The 16,422-nt window shown below is 37.1% G+C and overlaps 1 protein-coding gene across 2 annotated transcripts in view; it reads left to right on the top strand.

The window, feature by feature from the left end:
- Positions 1–16,422, top strand: part of PLXNA2 (plexin A2) — a 459,753-nt gene that overhangs the window by 312,095 nt on the left and 131,236 nt on the right. For both annotated transcript variants that reach the window (XM_088153293.1, XM_088153294.1), the window contains exons 11-12: positions 3,107–3,203; positions 8,423–8,622. In XM_088153293.1, coding sequence (XP_088009419.1) covers positions 3,107–3,203; positions 8,423–8,622 — 297 coding nt within the window. The remainder of the gene's footprint in view (positions 1–3,106; positions 3,204–8,422; positions 8,623–16,422) is intronic.

Below are 16,422 nucleotides of genomic sequence, written 5' to 3'. Positions count from 1 at the left end.
GATGCATACTGTATAACATATACATTAAGGTAAACACATTAATGCAAATACACAATCTCCACATTGGATTGGAAAGGTGTTGAAGAGGCTTATGGCTTTTCTCATGGAAGTTTCTGTGCACTTGCAAACTTTGAGATCTCTTAGGCCTGATGACCCAAGTCTTATATATGGATGTAGTGTTTGGGGTATGTACCTCAGCACTCACTCTTGAACAGTACTAATAAAGATCACAAGAAACAAAATAAAGGTAAGAAAATGTCATGAAGCAAAGTTTCCTGTTCAGAGCTCTAGCTAGCTAGCTAGTTAAACATGTCCTTTTCTAGAATACCCCATTTCTGATAATTCCCAGTTTTCCATCTCTCCAACCACCTCCCAGGGATTCAGCATTCTGTGGCCATTGAGAATACTCAGCACTCCCAGGGCTTCTTCAGCATCCAAAGAATAAATTCATTATTCTTATATCCAAGCAAAACCCCAGGAGTCGCATAAGATCTGAAATGTAATTTGTTATTATATTGGTGAGAAAAGGATATCTGTTCTCTAATTAATTGAGAAATTCTATGAGGTACTTAATTTGCTCACCAATTTCTTACGTGATGATTCTATCCACAGTGTAATAGGATTTCATTGGTTCTGGCCACTGTAGCATAAACTGCAGTTATTATATCAGTTGTTGAACATCTGTCAGGAATCCTAATTATAGAATTTAATATTTTTCTGTTGGTAGTTATCGTTCCATTTCCCAATGCTAGATGTTATTGTGTAAATGTTTGATCGGAATCTCCTCTCATATTATGTTTTGACTTTGATCCGTGACCAAAGAGAGCTATTTTTTTCAATAGTTATTGCTGCCTGACTTGTTGAATAGGGTACAACTTGTACAGTCACTGTGTCATTAGCAAAGTGTCAAGAATGTTTAAAAAGTTCTTTAAATAGAAAACGTTCTCCATCTAACATTTCTTAGAGAACATCAGACAAAGTAACAGCATTCTTTCATTGAGATCAATTGAAGAAATTTTAATAATACATGGAATATGTTGTTTGCATAACCGGTAATATATTGTAATTCATTTGATCCATATTCTGTTTATCAAAGCCTGTTTGTAATCAAATATATATTTTAAATATGCACTGTATAAGGCAAATTATTTAATAATATGAACAGAAGAATTAAAACCCAAATTTTAATTAACAATTTTTAATCACTTAATGATGCAACTTAAGAAAATTAATTAATATGCAAATATATAAAAACATATTCCCTTTTCCTATATAAAAATACTCCCTTTTCCTTCCATCCTCTTACCAATCTTCCTCTCCTTCCTTCCTTTCCTCTGCTACTGTCTGTTATTCTCTGCTAATTAAATGGAGAGAAAAGTTGTGTTTAGAATCTTTGTTCAAACATTTGGAGCTGTTAGCTTACATTTTCTTGGTTTATTTTTATGCAATCTTTTTTTTTTTCCTTGCTGTTTATATACCTGCCCCCAAAACATGTGTTTAATGGAATATTTTGAAGAGACCCGAAGCCTTAAATGCCTCCCCATTCTTAATGCTTCCACAGGTACCTTGGCCCTTTAGAAGCAAAGATATGGAAAGGAGATAGGTAAAAATAGTGACTTCCAGAGTTTCAAGATAATTATCTGCCCAGGAGAGGTAGCAGCTTGGTAGAACCTCAGTTCCAGCTCCTTTATCACTTCTGTCAAATTAACTTGCTTCCTTCTTAATCTCCTCTTAGACATAAATATGAGTCTCTTGGATTTGTCAGAAACCCACACTAGATTCACATTCAGATCAAAGAAAAACATTTATTAAAGGAATGCAATAGGAATGGGGAATTGAATAGTTGGATATATATTTGAAATTCCACAATGGAAACACCCCACCTTTGATGTGATAAAGTAATTTGATTACAATGAATACAGCTGGGATCCCCCAATCTGGGCACCAAGTTCCATGTGGACACTTCCCTTGGTGACCTAGCAGCCATTTGTGAATGGGCAAGCCCTCCACAATTAGCAGCTATAGATCCCCAACATACTCACAGAATTCCAAATGCACTACTCATGCTCCCCCCCCCCCCGCCTTGTGGGGAACCATAATTATATTATGGTTAGCAGAGAGAAAATCATGCCATGTAAAACTTGGGTAAGTGATCCAAAGACTGCATGTAGACATGAATTTTTATACCTCTTATAACTAGAAAATAGGCTGCAAAAGTAGTGATTGAAATGGAAATTACTTTGCCTGTCTCTGGCAGAGTTAACACTTCAGATAGCTTCCTGGGATAAGGTACATGGCACTTCCAAGGAAACTATAGATGCCAGTTATCCTGATCAAGGATGGTTATAACATTAGAATAGGAATGGGTAATACAGTATGTGGCCATCCGGATGTTGCTAATTTGCACTGCCTCATTATTGACCATGGAGGCTCAGACTCGATGATTGAGTTTCTCACTTCTGCTCTAAGGAAACAGATTCAGTATTGCTGGTATCAGGGGAGCAGCCACGTCAATCATTTGTAGGCTTCATGATATTTTAAAGTCTATTAACACATATGTTTTCATGAATCACTGTCTACTTGGCTGAAAGAGACAAGACAGCACAGTCTGTATCAGCCCAGTGAGCTATCACTGAATGAAAAGCTTTTTTTCCAGAACTATGATCTCATTTGTTTCTCTACATGCTGTGTAAAACATCAATATGCTGGTATTTTCCAAGTACTTTATACAGAATAAACTAGCATATTTACATAGAGAAGAGCTCAGTGTAGCTTTCTTACAGGGAAGTGTAGGATTTTCTTTTTCATCTCATTAATTCTTTCATTGATAATGTGGCTTTATCAGCAAACCCAAGACTGAATGGTGAGAATAGTCTGCATGAAATGGATAATTAATCTATTACCTCTCTCCAGGTCTGTCAGTTGATTTAATTATCCCTCTGTGATAACCCCCCCCCCTCTGGAAATCTATGTGAAAATTGCTAGGCTTTCCAATTTTGCCACATGTCCCTAAAGTTGTATATTGTACAATTCTAAATTTCTCATTCTTTGGCTTCCCAAGCTTCTCACACATTTTGTCTGAATGTTTAATTTTCTTATTTCCTAGTACCTCTATGATGGAATGGACATAAGCAACTTAGCTGTAGATTTTGCTGTGGTTTGGAATGGAAACTTCATTATTGACAACCCAGAGGACATGAAAGGTAAAGATTTCACAATATATTCTGTTATGTTTTCATCCATTTATGTAACATGACTTGAACATGCAGTTGTCTCAATTATCCTTTTGTATTATTCCTTCTTAAGAGCTTTTGGAGAAAAGCCAAGTTTGACCCTAGAAGTGAATCCCATAGCTTGCATAGGACACTAGGACAATAGGACAATAATGTTGAATTGCAAACTCAACATTAGAGAGGCCTGAAGGTAAACAGGCATTACAATCCTCCTTGGAGGGGGTGTGAGGGTAATTAGCTTATAAGTCCCTGAATGGTTAAAGCATTTATTTTGCAATGCAGAACTACCCTAACCTTAACGACATAATTCCCCCACTGGATAGTGATGTAAATACAGTCCAGGCAGAGATGGCAGGCCACTCGGGGCTCTCAGACCTTCAGGGCCTATATATGCCTTCAATTGTTAAAAATATCATAACTGGTCATAGAGAAAACATGGGTGGCAGCAATGCAATACGCAGAAGTGGACTGCAGATAAGCACAGCAGATCACCTCAGTTCATCTTGACTAGGGCAGCCATATGTAGCAGCAGACAGACACAGAAAACTGAACTCTTTGCTGCTACCTCTTTGTCTTCAACTCTGCAACTGACAAATATTAAGCTGACCAGCCTAGAATTTTCTGAGTCTCCCCTGGCTCCCCTTGTTAAAAATTGATCCCAATTTTCTCTTTCTGAGAAAGGCAGTACTGGCTCAGGTATCTTAAATGCAAAGAATTTATTGAGCTTTTCTCAGTTTCCACATCCTCCTTGAGCCCCTTTTTCACTCCTTTGTTGTCTAACAGCCCAAACTCTTTCCTGGCTAGTTTTCCACTTTTTTGTTTTGTTTTTTGTTTTTCTTTTCTAATTATCACCTTACACTTCCTGTTAGAATTTGTGCTCTTTTGGTTTGAGAGGCTTCTTTTCATTTCTTGAAGGATGCCTTCTTACAACTTTTTAAAGCTTCCTTTTAAACTGCCAGAAAACCATGTTGGTCTCTTCCTGGTCTTGGCTGACACTTTCTTACTTTGTGGAAGTGGGTGAAAAATACACCTCTAGATCTAACTTATGTCTGCAGCCAAATATCACCGGCCATAGTGATTTTGGTCTTCTGGTATTTTATATTTCTTTGCTAAGAAGAGCAACACCTCTCCTACTGCAGCTTTCCAGTCTTTTTTGAGTCTCTTTCAGAGCTTCCAAAGGCCATGGACACTCTTTTGCTTTACTTTGTTGTTGTTGGATACATCCAATATACTGTATTATCAGGAACCCTAATTCCTATTACAGTACCTGAGAGTTTTAGCTTACAATCTTTCTGGAATTAAATGACTGAAATGTTAATGCTACAACTCTCATGCAATCATGCAGGACTATGAGTTTTTTTAGTAAAGTTTAGTGTCATGATTCTCTTGTTACTAGCAAGCCCTCCCTTCTGACATCTCCCTTCTTTTTAGCAAAAAGATGTTTGGCTGGTGTGGGTCTTCCAGGCTGTGTGGCCGTGTTCTGGAAGTTTTGTTTCCTAACGTTTCGCCAGCACCTGTGACCAGCATCTTCAGAGTGCAGGAGCACAGACAGGAGAGAGAACTGCTCCTGTCTGTGCTCCTGCACTCTGAAGCTGCCGGTCACAGGTGCTGGTGAAACGTTAGGAAACAAAACTTCCAGAACACGGCCACACAGCCCGGAAGACTGCCGGTCACAGGTGCTGGTGAAACGTTAGGAAACAAAACTTCCAGAACACGGCCACACAGCCCGGAAGACCCACACCAGCCATCGTATGCCGGCCGTGAAAGCCTTCAACAATACAAAAAGATGTTTGCTTAGGATTGTGGTGATTAAGGGAGAAGACTGGCCAAAAAGCGGGGGGGGGGGAACTATCAGGAGACAAACCAGTCTCAGCAGAGATTTGGGTTCTGCTCATAACTGGATCAGAGTTTTTCTACTGGTCCTCCAATTCCAAAATTGGTATTGTCATACATATTTATTTACAAATTGTGAAGTTTCCCATTTCAACAGTCCCAGAACATCCATCATTCTCATTAAAATCCTAAGAACTGTATACAGGTGACTAGAAGTGAAAGATGAACCTGTACTGCAGGAGGTTCTGCCATGACTGAGACACTCCGGTTGCACAGACATCTGTCCTTGTTTCCAGTCTTATTCAAAAGTTTACTCTCATAGACCTTTTCTAACTACATGATAATGGAAGCTACATTTTGTTAGAAGGATCCACATGAATATTTTTATCATTAATTTACATCCATTCCAAGCCATGATTTCTCTTGATTATCCAAGGTCAGCCTCACATAATGATGATGCCCTCACAATTTCCAGCTAGCATTCCCAATACATCTAGAAGACTCCAGGTGGGGAATCTGTATTAAGTAGACATCTGCTTTCCCTAATGCATTTATACATAGCACAGTATTACAGCTCTGATGCTTGTATAATATGGACATGAAAGGTAATTTGGACAAGGCTAAGTCTGGCATAGAGCCCAAAATCTAAATTACATTCCCTCTTTTCTTTCCTAGATTAATCTATATTTCAGCAAAGACTTATCATGCATGTGTGGTTCAGTGCAGATTATTAGATGTTTTTTGATTTCCCGGTCTAGGGCTGAGAGACTGTGATTGGCTCAAAGTCACTCAGTCAGCTTCTGGGCCTAAGGGAAGACTAGAACCTGGGTTTCTTAACTTCTAGTCCAGTACTTTAACCACTACACAACACTGGCTCTCATACATGTGGGGTGTGTGTGTGTGTGTGTGTATATGTATGTCCTACACACCACACTAGTTCTCATATGTGTGTGTGTGTATTCATTCAAGACATCTTCAGGTCCAGGGCCAATCTATGTTTGGTCCCTTTTGATCAGACATTTTACATTAAAAAGAATGCTTGTTATTTTTAAAAAACAGGAAGCTCACATACTACCAAACAAAGTTCCAGTGTTTAAATAATACCACACGTGCATTCTAGCAATTTTCTTAGAAAATAAAATGATGAGCAATTGAAATCCAGTGATCTCTGTAGTCACCTGCCCAAAAAGAGAAAGAAGGTGTGTGTGTGTGTGTGTGTGTGTGTGTGTGTGTGTTGGGGGGGTGGGGTGTAAAGGAAGTAGAGGTAACATTCTGGTAAATTGTTTATGTCTTCATAGCTGCTATTTTGTGAATGAGCAACACTCCCTCAGACCAATAGCTTGCAAATGTAGGCACAACATATTCTCAAAATAAGAACTGTACCCATCATGCCCAAAGAATTAGGTATCACTGGTCTGTGTTTAGTATATAAAGAAAGCTGATAATGGAAGCTATTGCTCTGGTGGAACATCTAAAGAAATATGCAGAGGATCAGAGTTTTTATATAACTAAATTAGTGGCAGTTCAGCCCAAAATCTGTTTTACTCTATGAAATGTATACCCATTAAAGGAACTAGTTTTATGGCAACAAAGACATCTGTTTAATTGGTTTTTATTTTATCCCACCTGACCTATATTTTGCTTCTGAGCACTTTTGAAGTTTACTATGAAACCTGATACAGTGGAAGCCCTGCCAAACACCCTGGGATCATCATTTTCAGTGAAGTGAAGTGAACTAAAACAAAGAAGCCTTGAAGACTGGTCCAAATGAGGCATGGAAGAAACAATATTAAAAAATGTGGAAAGGTTCAACAGGAAGCAGAAGACTTTATAGGCCCCTATTATTCAAGCTCTTATCCTCATAGGAAGACCTTATATGACCTTAGCTATAGTTCTTGAATTCAGCTTTTTGTTGCATGCTAGCTGGACCAATTTACTTTCCTTTGAAGGGAACCACTTAAGCAAAGAGAAGAATCATTTCCTTTACAATCATGCAATAGCTTATTGAAAATTGTCTTGATCTTCACTTCATGAGTGTTCAATCCCATTAACCTTGCCACTTCAGGATGTAAGATAAGTTGCTCAGAACTTTCTGAAAATCATACATCCTTAAATATGTCATGCACCCAAATCAAATGCTCTTTAAACATAAGGCAAAAAGATATAATAGGATGTCCACTGTTACAGAAAGGCATATTTTAGTCAGACCTTGCTCATGCATCACAAATGTTGGATTGCTAATTGCTAGCCATGTATTATGCTACCCAAGAATTTCAGTTTCATAGAATTTGGAAGTGTGGACAGTTTAAAGAAAATTACTGCACAAAAGGATTTTGTGAAAATTAACAATGGAATCATTAAGACTTTATGTGAAAGAAAGGGAGAATACGGACCTTTATATTTATAAAGTTTTTGAGCATTTGCTAGAAATCATTTAATTCCCCCAGCAATCCAGAAAGAGCTGGATGGCTATAGGTCAATTAGGCTGAGGCCTTAATTCAGGCTACAAAACTGCAGAACTCTATAGAGGTACCCAAGTTGTGTTAACATTGGCATCTTGCCTCTAACTACAGCTGGACATATTTATTGGATTCATGCTCAACCAGCAATAGTTTAGCATTAAATTAGTGTGGGAATATTGAAATACCTTAGGGGAACTAGCAATAAAACACCAGTTCATAAGCATCAAATGTCTTCTGTCTTTTCTCTTGAACGACTGTGGAAACAGTTATGTTTTGAAACAGGAAAGTGCCTTGTGACACTTAGAGTCCATGCAAACTTACACAATTATCTGAGTGCATGTATGTTTGTATGTTCTTTCTTTCCTTAAGATAATGTCATCATGTGACTTAGAATTGTCATGATAATTAGACCCACATTCTTTAAAAAGGAAGATACAGACAGTGAGTGGATGGGTAAGCTTAACTAAACAAAACGTCATATACAAATATAAAATGGCAGGTAAAGTTATTGAACATGCCAATATTGATTAAAAATAACAAAACCTGTTAAATAGTTAACAGCTAAGAGGCTACACCAACCCACCCATTTATACATAGAGCAGATAAATTAAATCAATATATCCCAAGCCCAGAGAAATAGTGGAGATATTACCTAGTGTGCAAAAGAATATTAACAAATGGCAGATCTCCCTTTGAAAGTTGTGCAGCATTTAGTCTGCAACTAACAGAAAAAGGCTCATCTCCTGCCTTAAAAGCACCTAAGATTATTATTTCCATTGGTGGCAACTTCACACAATTGCTTCAGGTCATGCTCTGAGCAAATGCATCTATCTCATTTGACAGGAGTCCACTGCCTCTCACTTTCAGCTCAGGCTCCTATCTCTGTCTCCACAGTTCATCTATATAAATGTGCAGCCCAGCGGGAAAGCTGTGGACTATGCCTGAAAGCAGACCAGAAATTTGAGTGTGGCTGGTGCACAGGAGAAGGAAAGTGCACCCTACGTCAGCATTGTCCCTCCCCTATCGGTGGATGGGGAAGGTGGCTTGACTGGTCAAGCAGGAATGTCAAATGTTCCAATCCACGCATCACTGAGGTAATGACATATTTCTGCCCTATTCAATCCTGTCCTTTGCTTTCGTTTATTAAAATTCAGATGTGTGTGCATCCTACAGTTGTGTTTATATACATTAATAAGGTGCAGTTATCTGTTTATACCTGAATCAAGCTATTCTTCCATACCCTTCCCATCAGCGGAAATGTAATGGGAGAAATACTTTGCAGTGCTGGGGCCTTCAGAGTGGAATAATCTTCCCAAAAAGGCTTGCTTTCCATCCTTTCAGCACAGAGAAAAGACTATGTTTACAGTATGTTCAGCTTAAATCAGTCTTATCTCCGTTATGTTCTATTTAATGGCTTTGTAAATGTTTTTTTTTTTAAATACTAAATGTATTTTAATAGTCTGTAGTTATATTTGCCTGTTCAATTATGTGATGTACTCAGGGAATTATATTGAGGTCTGAGATATGAGCACACAAAATAAATGGTGCCAAAGACTGCAATCCTAACTTTATAATATGCACTGTTCTTGTTTTCATCATACCTCTGCAGACTTTTATCCATGGGCCACTCTTTTCAAATAACCTTAACTAGGACATCTCATGAACTCATCGTGCTGATTTTGAAACCAGTTAAAATCTTGACTGTTTGTTAAATCTTTGTCTTTCGAGATAATGTCATTCCATATGAACTGTCTAACTGCATTCCTTTCTTTTCTTGGATATCAATCATGCCAAACTATTTTCTTCTTCCAGTGGGCCCAGGTAGCATTCATAAGTCCATTTTGCCCTCTGAACAGTACTGTGAGTTAGGAGAAACTATGAAACAAGAAGTTACTAGTGCAATAAATTTAATGGTCGAGTGGAAATTCTAACTTCCCTGGCCAAAATGGCTTTCAGTTCCTATTTCAGATCAGTTTTATGATGAATGCTCTTGCTAAACATATTGCACAGAAGAAAGCTCCATTTACTACAATTACTTTTGAATCAAATCCTAAACACGGTTAATTAGGAATACATTCTATTGAACTCAATATAACTTACTTCTGAGTAGACACAAATAACATTGCATTATCAGTTCCACATCCATGTGATTAGGAACCTTCTTTTACTTTGCTCATCCAGATGTAACACATTATCCTTATTACACTAAGGAGGAACAAATAAAGCAGCATGTGCTTTCCTATTAAATTAATTTGTAGCATCTTTGATGCACGACCAGTGTGCACTTTTACTGGCCTTGATAAACCATTTTCAGTTGTCAAACTCAGCTATCAGTATGGGGGTGTCCTTTCTGCCCTTCGGCAGGCATACTAATTAAAACAGGGAAGTAATTAGTCTGTAATTGATTTCTCTGGATTGCAGGCCATTACAGGGGCAATAGTCAGGAAAAGTTTGTTCAGTCAACAGCTATCATTGGTAGAGACTGTGCAAGCAGTAGCTTTAAATAGCATGTTTAAGATGCCAGGCCAAGAAGACGTGTGACCACTATGTCAAGGAGACTAACTTTTCTCTGCTATCCTATTTTGTAAAATCTGAATTGCCCCTTCGTAAAGCAGTCACTTGACTTATGAAAGAAAACTTACAGCATGTTTATAGAACAGAAAACGTGATCTGAGGGTGAGGGTTAAGTTTATTTTTTCAATATGATCCTGTGATTCAAATAGTGCCCCTTCTAATGATTTATATTAACTCAAGATACTTGGCTGAGAGGCAGGGAGAGAGGGACGGAGAGGAAGATGGTAGTAAAAAGAGATTAGACATCTTCATGGAAGATAGTCAAGGCTACTGTATTTAGGCTGCAAAAATCCAGAGAACCCACCAGATGGCAGGAAAGAGGCAGCAAAAATTTTAACTTGTTGCCATCATCTAGTGATTGTCTCAATCTTTGCATCCCAAATGCAATATGTGTAATAGAAGAGGACCATTTTCTTAGTCTTTTTAGAGAGTTCCAGATGAATCTGCTTTGCTATAGGGTGAGAAAGAATGGTAAACTACAAGAACTAGGGGTTGTTTTTTTCTTATATTCTTGTGCATACAAGAGAAAAAAAGGGATGAAAAAAAGATGATCAAATGGTTCTCTAAAGAAAGACTTGATGCTGATGTGTACTTGGCAAGGCATTAGTGGAGGTTCTATAGTGTTCTAAAATTTACAGATTCACTAATAAGCAAAACTTAAATAAGGTCTTCCTTAAAGCCATGTATACTAGATGTGCTATATGGAACAGGTATTTTGTATCCTTGTTCCAATCATCTATATGTATTTTCACAGCCATCATCATATTTATTATGGTTACCCTTAATTTTGAAAACATTTGGTAAGTAGTGTGTTGAGACAAACAAAAACTTTCTTTGCCAAATCTTAAAAGCTAAACTGAGAGATAGGGAAGAAGGAGACAGAAATTCAGAGTTAAAGATCTGAGTATGTACCCAAAGAAGTCTGATTAAAAAGTGGACATATAGTACTTTTACAGAGGACATTCAATATTATATCTCAGAAAGTTCTGCAAAATGTTTTATTTTGGCTCATTCTACAGAGATGTAGCTCATTCAATTGCCCAAATGGCAACTTGGATGGATAACTCCCTTGACCACTGTTTATATAAATCTCTTATTACTGTCTTTGCAAATTATTTTTATTAATAAAACAAATGTTTAGTAATCAACATATTACTTTTCTCATACACACAAAAAATGTTCTTGCAAGCTGATGTGTCTCAATTAACTTCACTTGATCAATTTCAAATCCTGACCTGAGAGCTTTTGTGAAAGGAAATAACACTTTTAGATAGTTCCCAAAGATGCTAGCCAACATTCAAAAGCCTCATGGCTTGCTGGCTATGATCTGGCAATATCTATTTATCTTTTTTTTGTTGTTGTTAAACCAACAAAGCAACACAACACCATGACTCTAGGGCACATGTGCTAAGGATTCTACAATAGGAATAGGGGTCAAAATAAAGACTATTCTATGACTATTCATCTTGAAATTGCAAATTCTAAATGAAACAACAATAATTATGGATTTTTTTAAAAAAAATGATAGAGACTAAATGTAAATACTAATTTGAAACTTCATATGATTTTAGCTCCGGTGAAGTTATCTAAGAACTCATTGGGCAAGTGGATTCTCAGGTAACTGGTAGTACTGAGATCAGTAGGTCAGCGAGCATCTCTCTAGTGATACTAATCAGACAATCATAATCCTTGTAAACAACAGAGCTTAATCCTGTTATTCAGGCTAGCTTTTTCATTAGGCAAAATGAAGCAGCTGCTTCAAGTAGTAAAATGGAATGGGTGGTTAACTGAGGCTAAGGTCCTACCTATTGCCCACCAGGAGCAATTGCTTTTTTGTCTCAAAGGCATGAAACTTTTCAAGGTGATTTAACTCAACTATCTTTCGTATGTGTGTCACTCAGTTGAGTTCCTTAAAACAACATATTTAGAAAGGATTCTTTTGACAGTGATGCCTATTAGGAGAATCACTATCAAAAGAATAGTGCTGCCACTGGGGAAAGGATGAATGGAGGGTCACAAGTGGGGAACAGGCAGTCTTCCTACCATCTCGAGCAACAGGTCTTCTTGAGCCACTTCTTATCCTATTTTCTTGGCAATATATAGATATATTTCCACAATTATTTTTGAAGTAAGCTGAAATTAAAGAAAAGCATTAATAGACTTATATTATTAACAAAATAATATTAAAATAGTTGTACATTTTAAAAAGCAGTTTCATTGAGAAATGTCTTAACAACTTGTTTAAAGGGGCTATGTTCTCCTGTAAGTCTGATCCACGATAGGCCTGGCAAGGTCTTCCCCGCATCTCAAAAGAATGAGCAAGAGTACAAGGAGTAAGCCTCTTCTTTAAATGACCAGGCCCTGATCCATAAAGGAACTTAAAAGTACTACTAGCATTTTTTAAACAAAATCAGATGGTTTAAAGGCCATTTATGGTAGGTAAGTAAAGAATAAACAGAAAACAATATAGTAATTAATTAATAAGTACAATTTGATATTTAGAAATATTTTAAGTTAAAAAAAAACTTTAAGTTAAGAACCATGCAACCACAAAAGTGCTAATCCTGAAACATGCCAAGCTTATGCATATCAGTAGATTGACGAGACCTGCTTTCAGCTCTTCACTGAGCCTGAAGTTTTATTTGTTTGTTTCTTTGATGCATTTGTATGGCTGCCCGATTCAAACTATGTAATTTTGGGGACATATAAAAGACAAAAGCAAATGCACAAACAAATCAATAAAACAAAATAACATGACCATTAAAACATGCTAAGCAATAAAATGGCAAACAGAACTGCAAACTTGTACAGCTCATCAGCTGGGGACTCGGCTCAGCCTGGGGAACAGCCAGGTGTTATCCACCTTCCTAAAGGCCTAAAGGGTTGGGGCAGGAAGATCACTCCAAACTGGGACTGTTGCTACCTCTCAATTTAACCTACCTGACATGATTATTGGAAAGATTTAAAAATTCAGAGGGAGGGTCATCTAAGGTGTCCCGAGTTCCTTGGAGTAATGGCAAAATAAAAATATAATACATCAGCTTTCTCTAACCTGGCACCCTCCAGATATATTTTGGATTGCTATTCCCCAGTAGCTGAGCTGGCTGGAAATTCTGGGAATTAGATATCCAGTGATATCGAATTGAAGCAAGTTCTTACAAACAAATTGCTGGATCAGAATAACTGTGTTTATTTACTTCAGAGCACTGTCTCACACCACAACCAACCCCCACCCCAAGCTCCAATAACCACTAGCCCTTTTCCATGGCAAACAAATGAGTAAACATGGACCCAACCATAAACTTCAGCCCACTGAAAATACTAACCAATTTATAATAACCTAGGTTTTTCCATAGTCACTCCCAAATTACCATGTGCAGGTGAGCTTGAAGGTATGTTCAGTAATACTGGCAGGCCATGTTCGCTACACTTTTGGTACCTTGTTAAGTACAGAATGAGCATTATTTCAATAAATCACATATACTGAGCTGGCTTGCTGCCCAGCACTGAATATTTCATTCTCCATTTATAGCCACTAGAAACCTAGTAATACTTCTTTCTTTCAACTTGATTCTCTGTGACAGTTGGATCCACCCTCTCTGCCAACCTAATGGTCTCAGTAGATTTTACTTTCATCCCAAGGGAGTTTGTTTCCATTTTTTTTTTTTTTACTTTTAATCAAAACCTAGAGGCCTTCCATAAATAAAGAAATTTGCCTTCTCAGCATTTTAAGGTTGCTCTTCTCACAGAAATCTAAGTGTTAATATTTAAAGAATTGAAGGTGGGAGTTGCAAGTCACCAGAAGCAAAATGGCTCATGAACATTCTTCTCTGTCTAAAAAAACCTGTTTAAATATATGTATCTTTTTTAAAAATCAGAACATTTGATTCCTTTTCTGGAGATAAATAGAAGGGAGAAATAATTCATCGATCTAACAAAGAAATAGCTCATAGCAAATCCTCTAAACATTAGTTCTCTGACTTTATTCCTGGGATGATCATATCTCAGAATCCACTGCCTTGCATTAGGATTAACCAAATTGCCACAAAACAATTCCCAAGCTTTTGAATTCTCAAGATCTTTTCATGAGGCTGGCTGTAAAAATTCATAGGCATTAGAGGCAGTTAGATCTAGCTTGATGTTAAAATTGCAAACTAGTAGGAGGAGCTGACAAACCAGAATTTTATGCAGTACCTACTTAGAATTAGCTACATTAAGTACAATGGTAGTATTTCAAGGTAAGGAAAGGTTGCAATCCTATATGCATTTATCTGGAACAGATTCCATATGTGTTTTCTTGTAACAAATCTTGGTAGAAAGAATAGAACTTATTTCTGAGTAGACATGTTTAGAATAGCACTGTTAATTGGATTAGATTCTGCTATATGGTATGTAGATTTCAGATTGCACCTAGGATTTGGAGGATAAGGGTACATATACTGTAGTTATTTATTTATTTTTTCATTTATACCTAGCTACCTATCACATAATAGCACTTAAGACAACCGAAACATGGTGGATTCTGCTTTTTTGAAAGAGATAAAATCAAAGAGTGATACTAATGCATTCCATTAAGATATAACATTCCCACTTGCTTGACATTATGAGAGCCAATGGTTGAAGCATTGCACTAGAAGCAGGGACTCCCAGGTTCTAGTCTGATTTCAGTCACAGAAGCTCACTGGGTGACCTTTGGCAAGTCTTTCTCTCTCAGCCAAACTTACCTGACAGCGTTGTTTATGTGGTGAAAAATAGGAGGAAAGGATGCTATGTATGCCACCTCTTGCTCCTGAATGAAAGATGAGATATAAATTGACACATATTGAACATATTATTCCCTTTCAGTACAAGCAGTATTATGCAAAGTTGCAGGAAACGAGTAAGAAATTGTAAGGAAAATAAACTAAAGGCAGTAAAGGAAAGGAAATTAACTAAATCTAGTTTATACCAGCACTGTCCATGGCAACTCTCTGTAGCTTTCTATCCTTGAAATCTATCCTTGCTTCCATCTCCAAAAAATGTATTGGTTGGACTAAGTGAACTCTAAGGTATCCTCAGGCCCTAAGATTCTGTTCTTATTTTACCTCATACACTCCTTAAATGACTACTGCATTCAACTTATCCTTCTGTTTTTCCTGACAAACCCAGTTTTCACTTCCATACAGTGAAATTGACAGAAGCATACCATTTATACACATAGCTGTTTTTGCTTCTCTCAGTAAGTACCCATTCCTCACAACAGATTGCGTACTACACACTACCTTTCTACAAGCATTTCTCCTAATTTTTTCCATCCATTTTTCCATCTTTAGTAGACTTTCTAGCAAAGTACATAAATTCATCTACTTGCTGTAATTTTTCATCATTTATGTAAAACATGTAATCACTGACTCCATTTTTCCTGTCAAATACAACTATCTTTGTCTTTGATACATTAATTTTCAGATCTATTCCTCAGTGCATCATTCAATCTGTTCAACATTTGATGTAAATCATTTGAGTTCTCAGCCCACAATATAGCATTGACTGCATACAAAAGTAGGTATACTTTCACATTCCCCACCAACACATCTCTGACATAACCACAAACATTTCATACACATTTATCCATTAATACATTAAGCACCCAAAGGGACATTGCATATTCTTGTCTTATTCCTGACCAGTAATGAATCATCTGGTAAAAATTTCATTTATTCTCACATGAGTTTACTGCAATCATAGACCACTCTTACCACATTCAGCAAACAACCATCAACTCCATGCATGTGCAAAACAGTCCATAACTCAAGAGTATTAATTTTTTCATATTTTCTCTAAATAACAAACAATTTATTTTCTTTTTCACATTCATACATACTAAAGAGCAAAAATCTGGTCTGCACACCTCCTGCTTGGCATGAAGTGACACTGGACTTCTCCAATTTTGTTCATTGTCATTGTAACATTTCAAATAGAATTCTTCCCAGGCACACTTATCAAATTAGTCCCCCCACCCATGTAATTTTTTCATTCACTCTTGCTATTACTCTGTTGGTATAAACAGCATTTTTCTAGTCATGAGGCACAGATGCAGCCTTCACATACACCTTAAACAAGTTGCACAGCTACTCTATACACAAATTCTCAAGTTACGCCATCTACACCAGCAGCCTTACCATTTTTCAATATTCTTACAGCATTTATTACTTTCTTTTCATCAGTTCATTTTCTTGAATGCTTACACTTATAGCATTTGTTTCATTTCCATTGTTTCACATATCGCCATATAGTTCCCATACAATTTTCTAGAATTCTCATTCCAGCAGCATCTCACTTCA

Source organism: Python bivittatus, unplaced genomic scaffold, assembly GCF_059951505.1.
Source record: "Python bivittatus isolate LINGU-HERP-01145 unplaced genomic scaffold, Pbiv_v1 ctg000700_np1212, whole genome shotgun sequence".
In the NCBI taxonomy this organism is placed as follows: domain Eukaryota; kingdom Metazoa; phylum Chordata; class Lepidosauria; order Squamata; family Pythonidae; genus Python; species Python bivittatus.
Note: the sequence above shows the minus strand (reverse complement) of the source record. Positions and strands in the feature narration are given on the sequence as shown.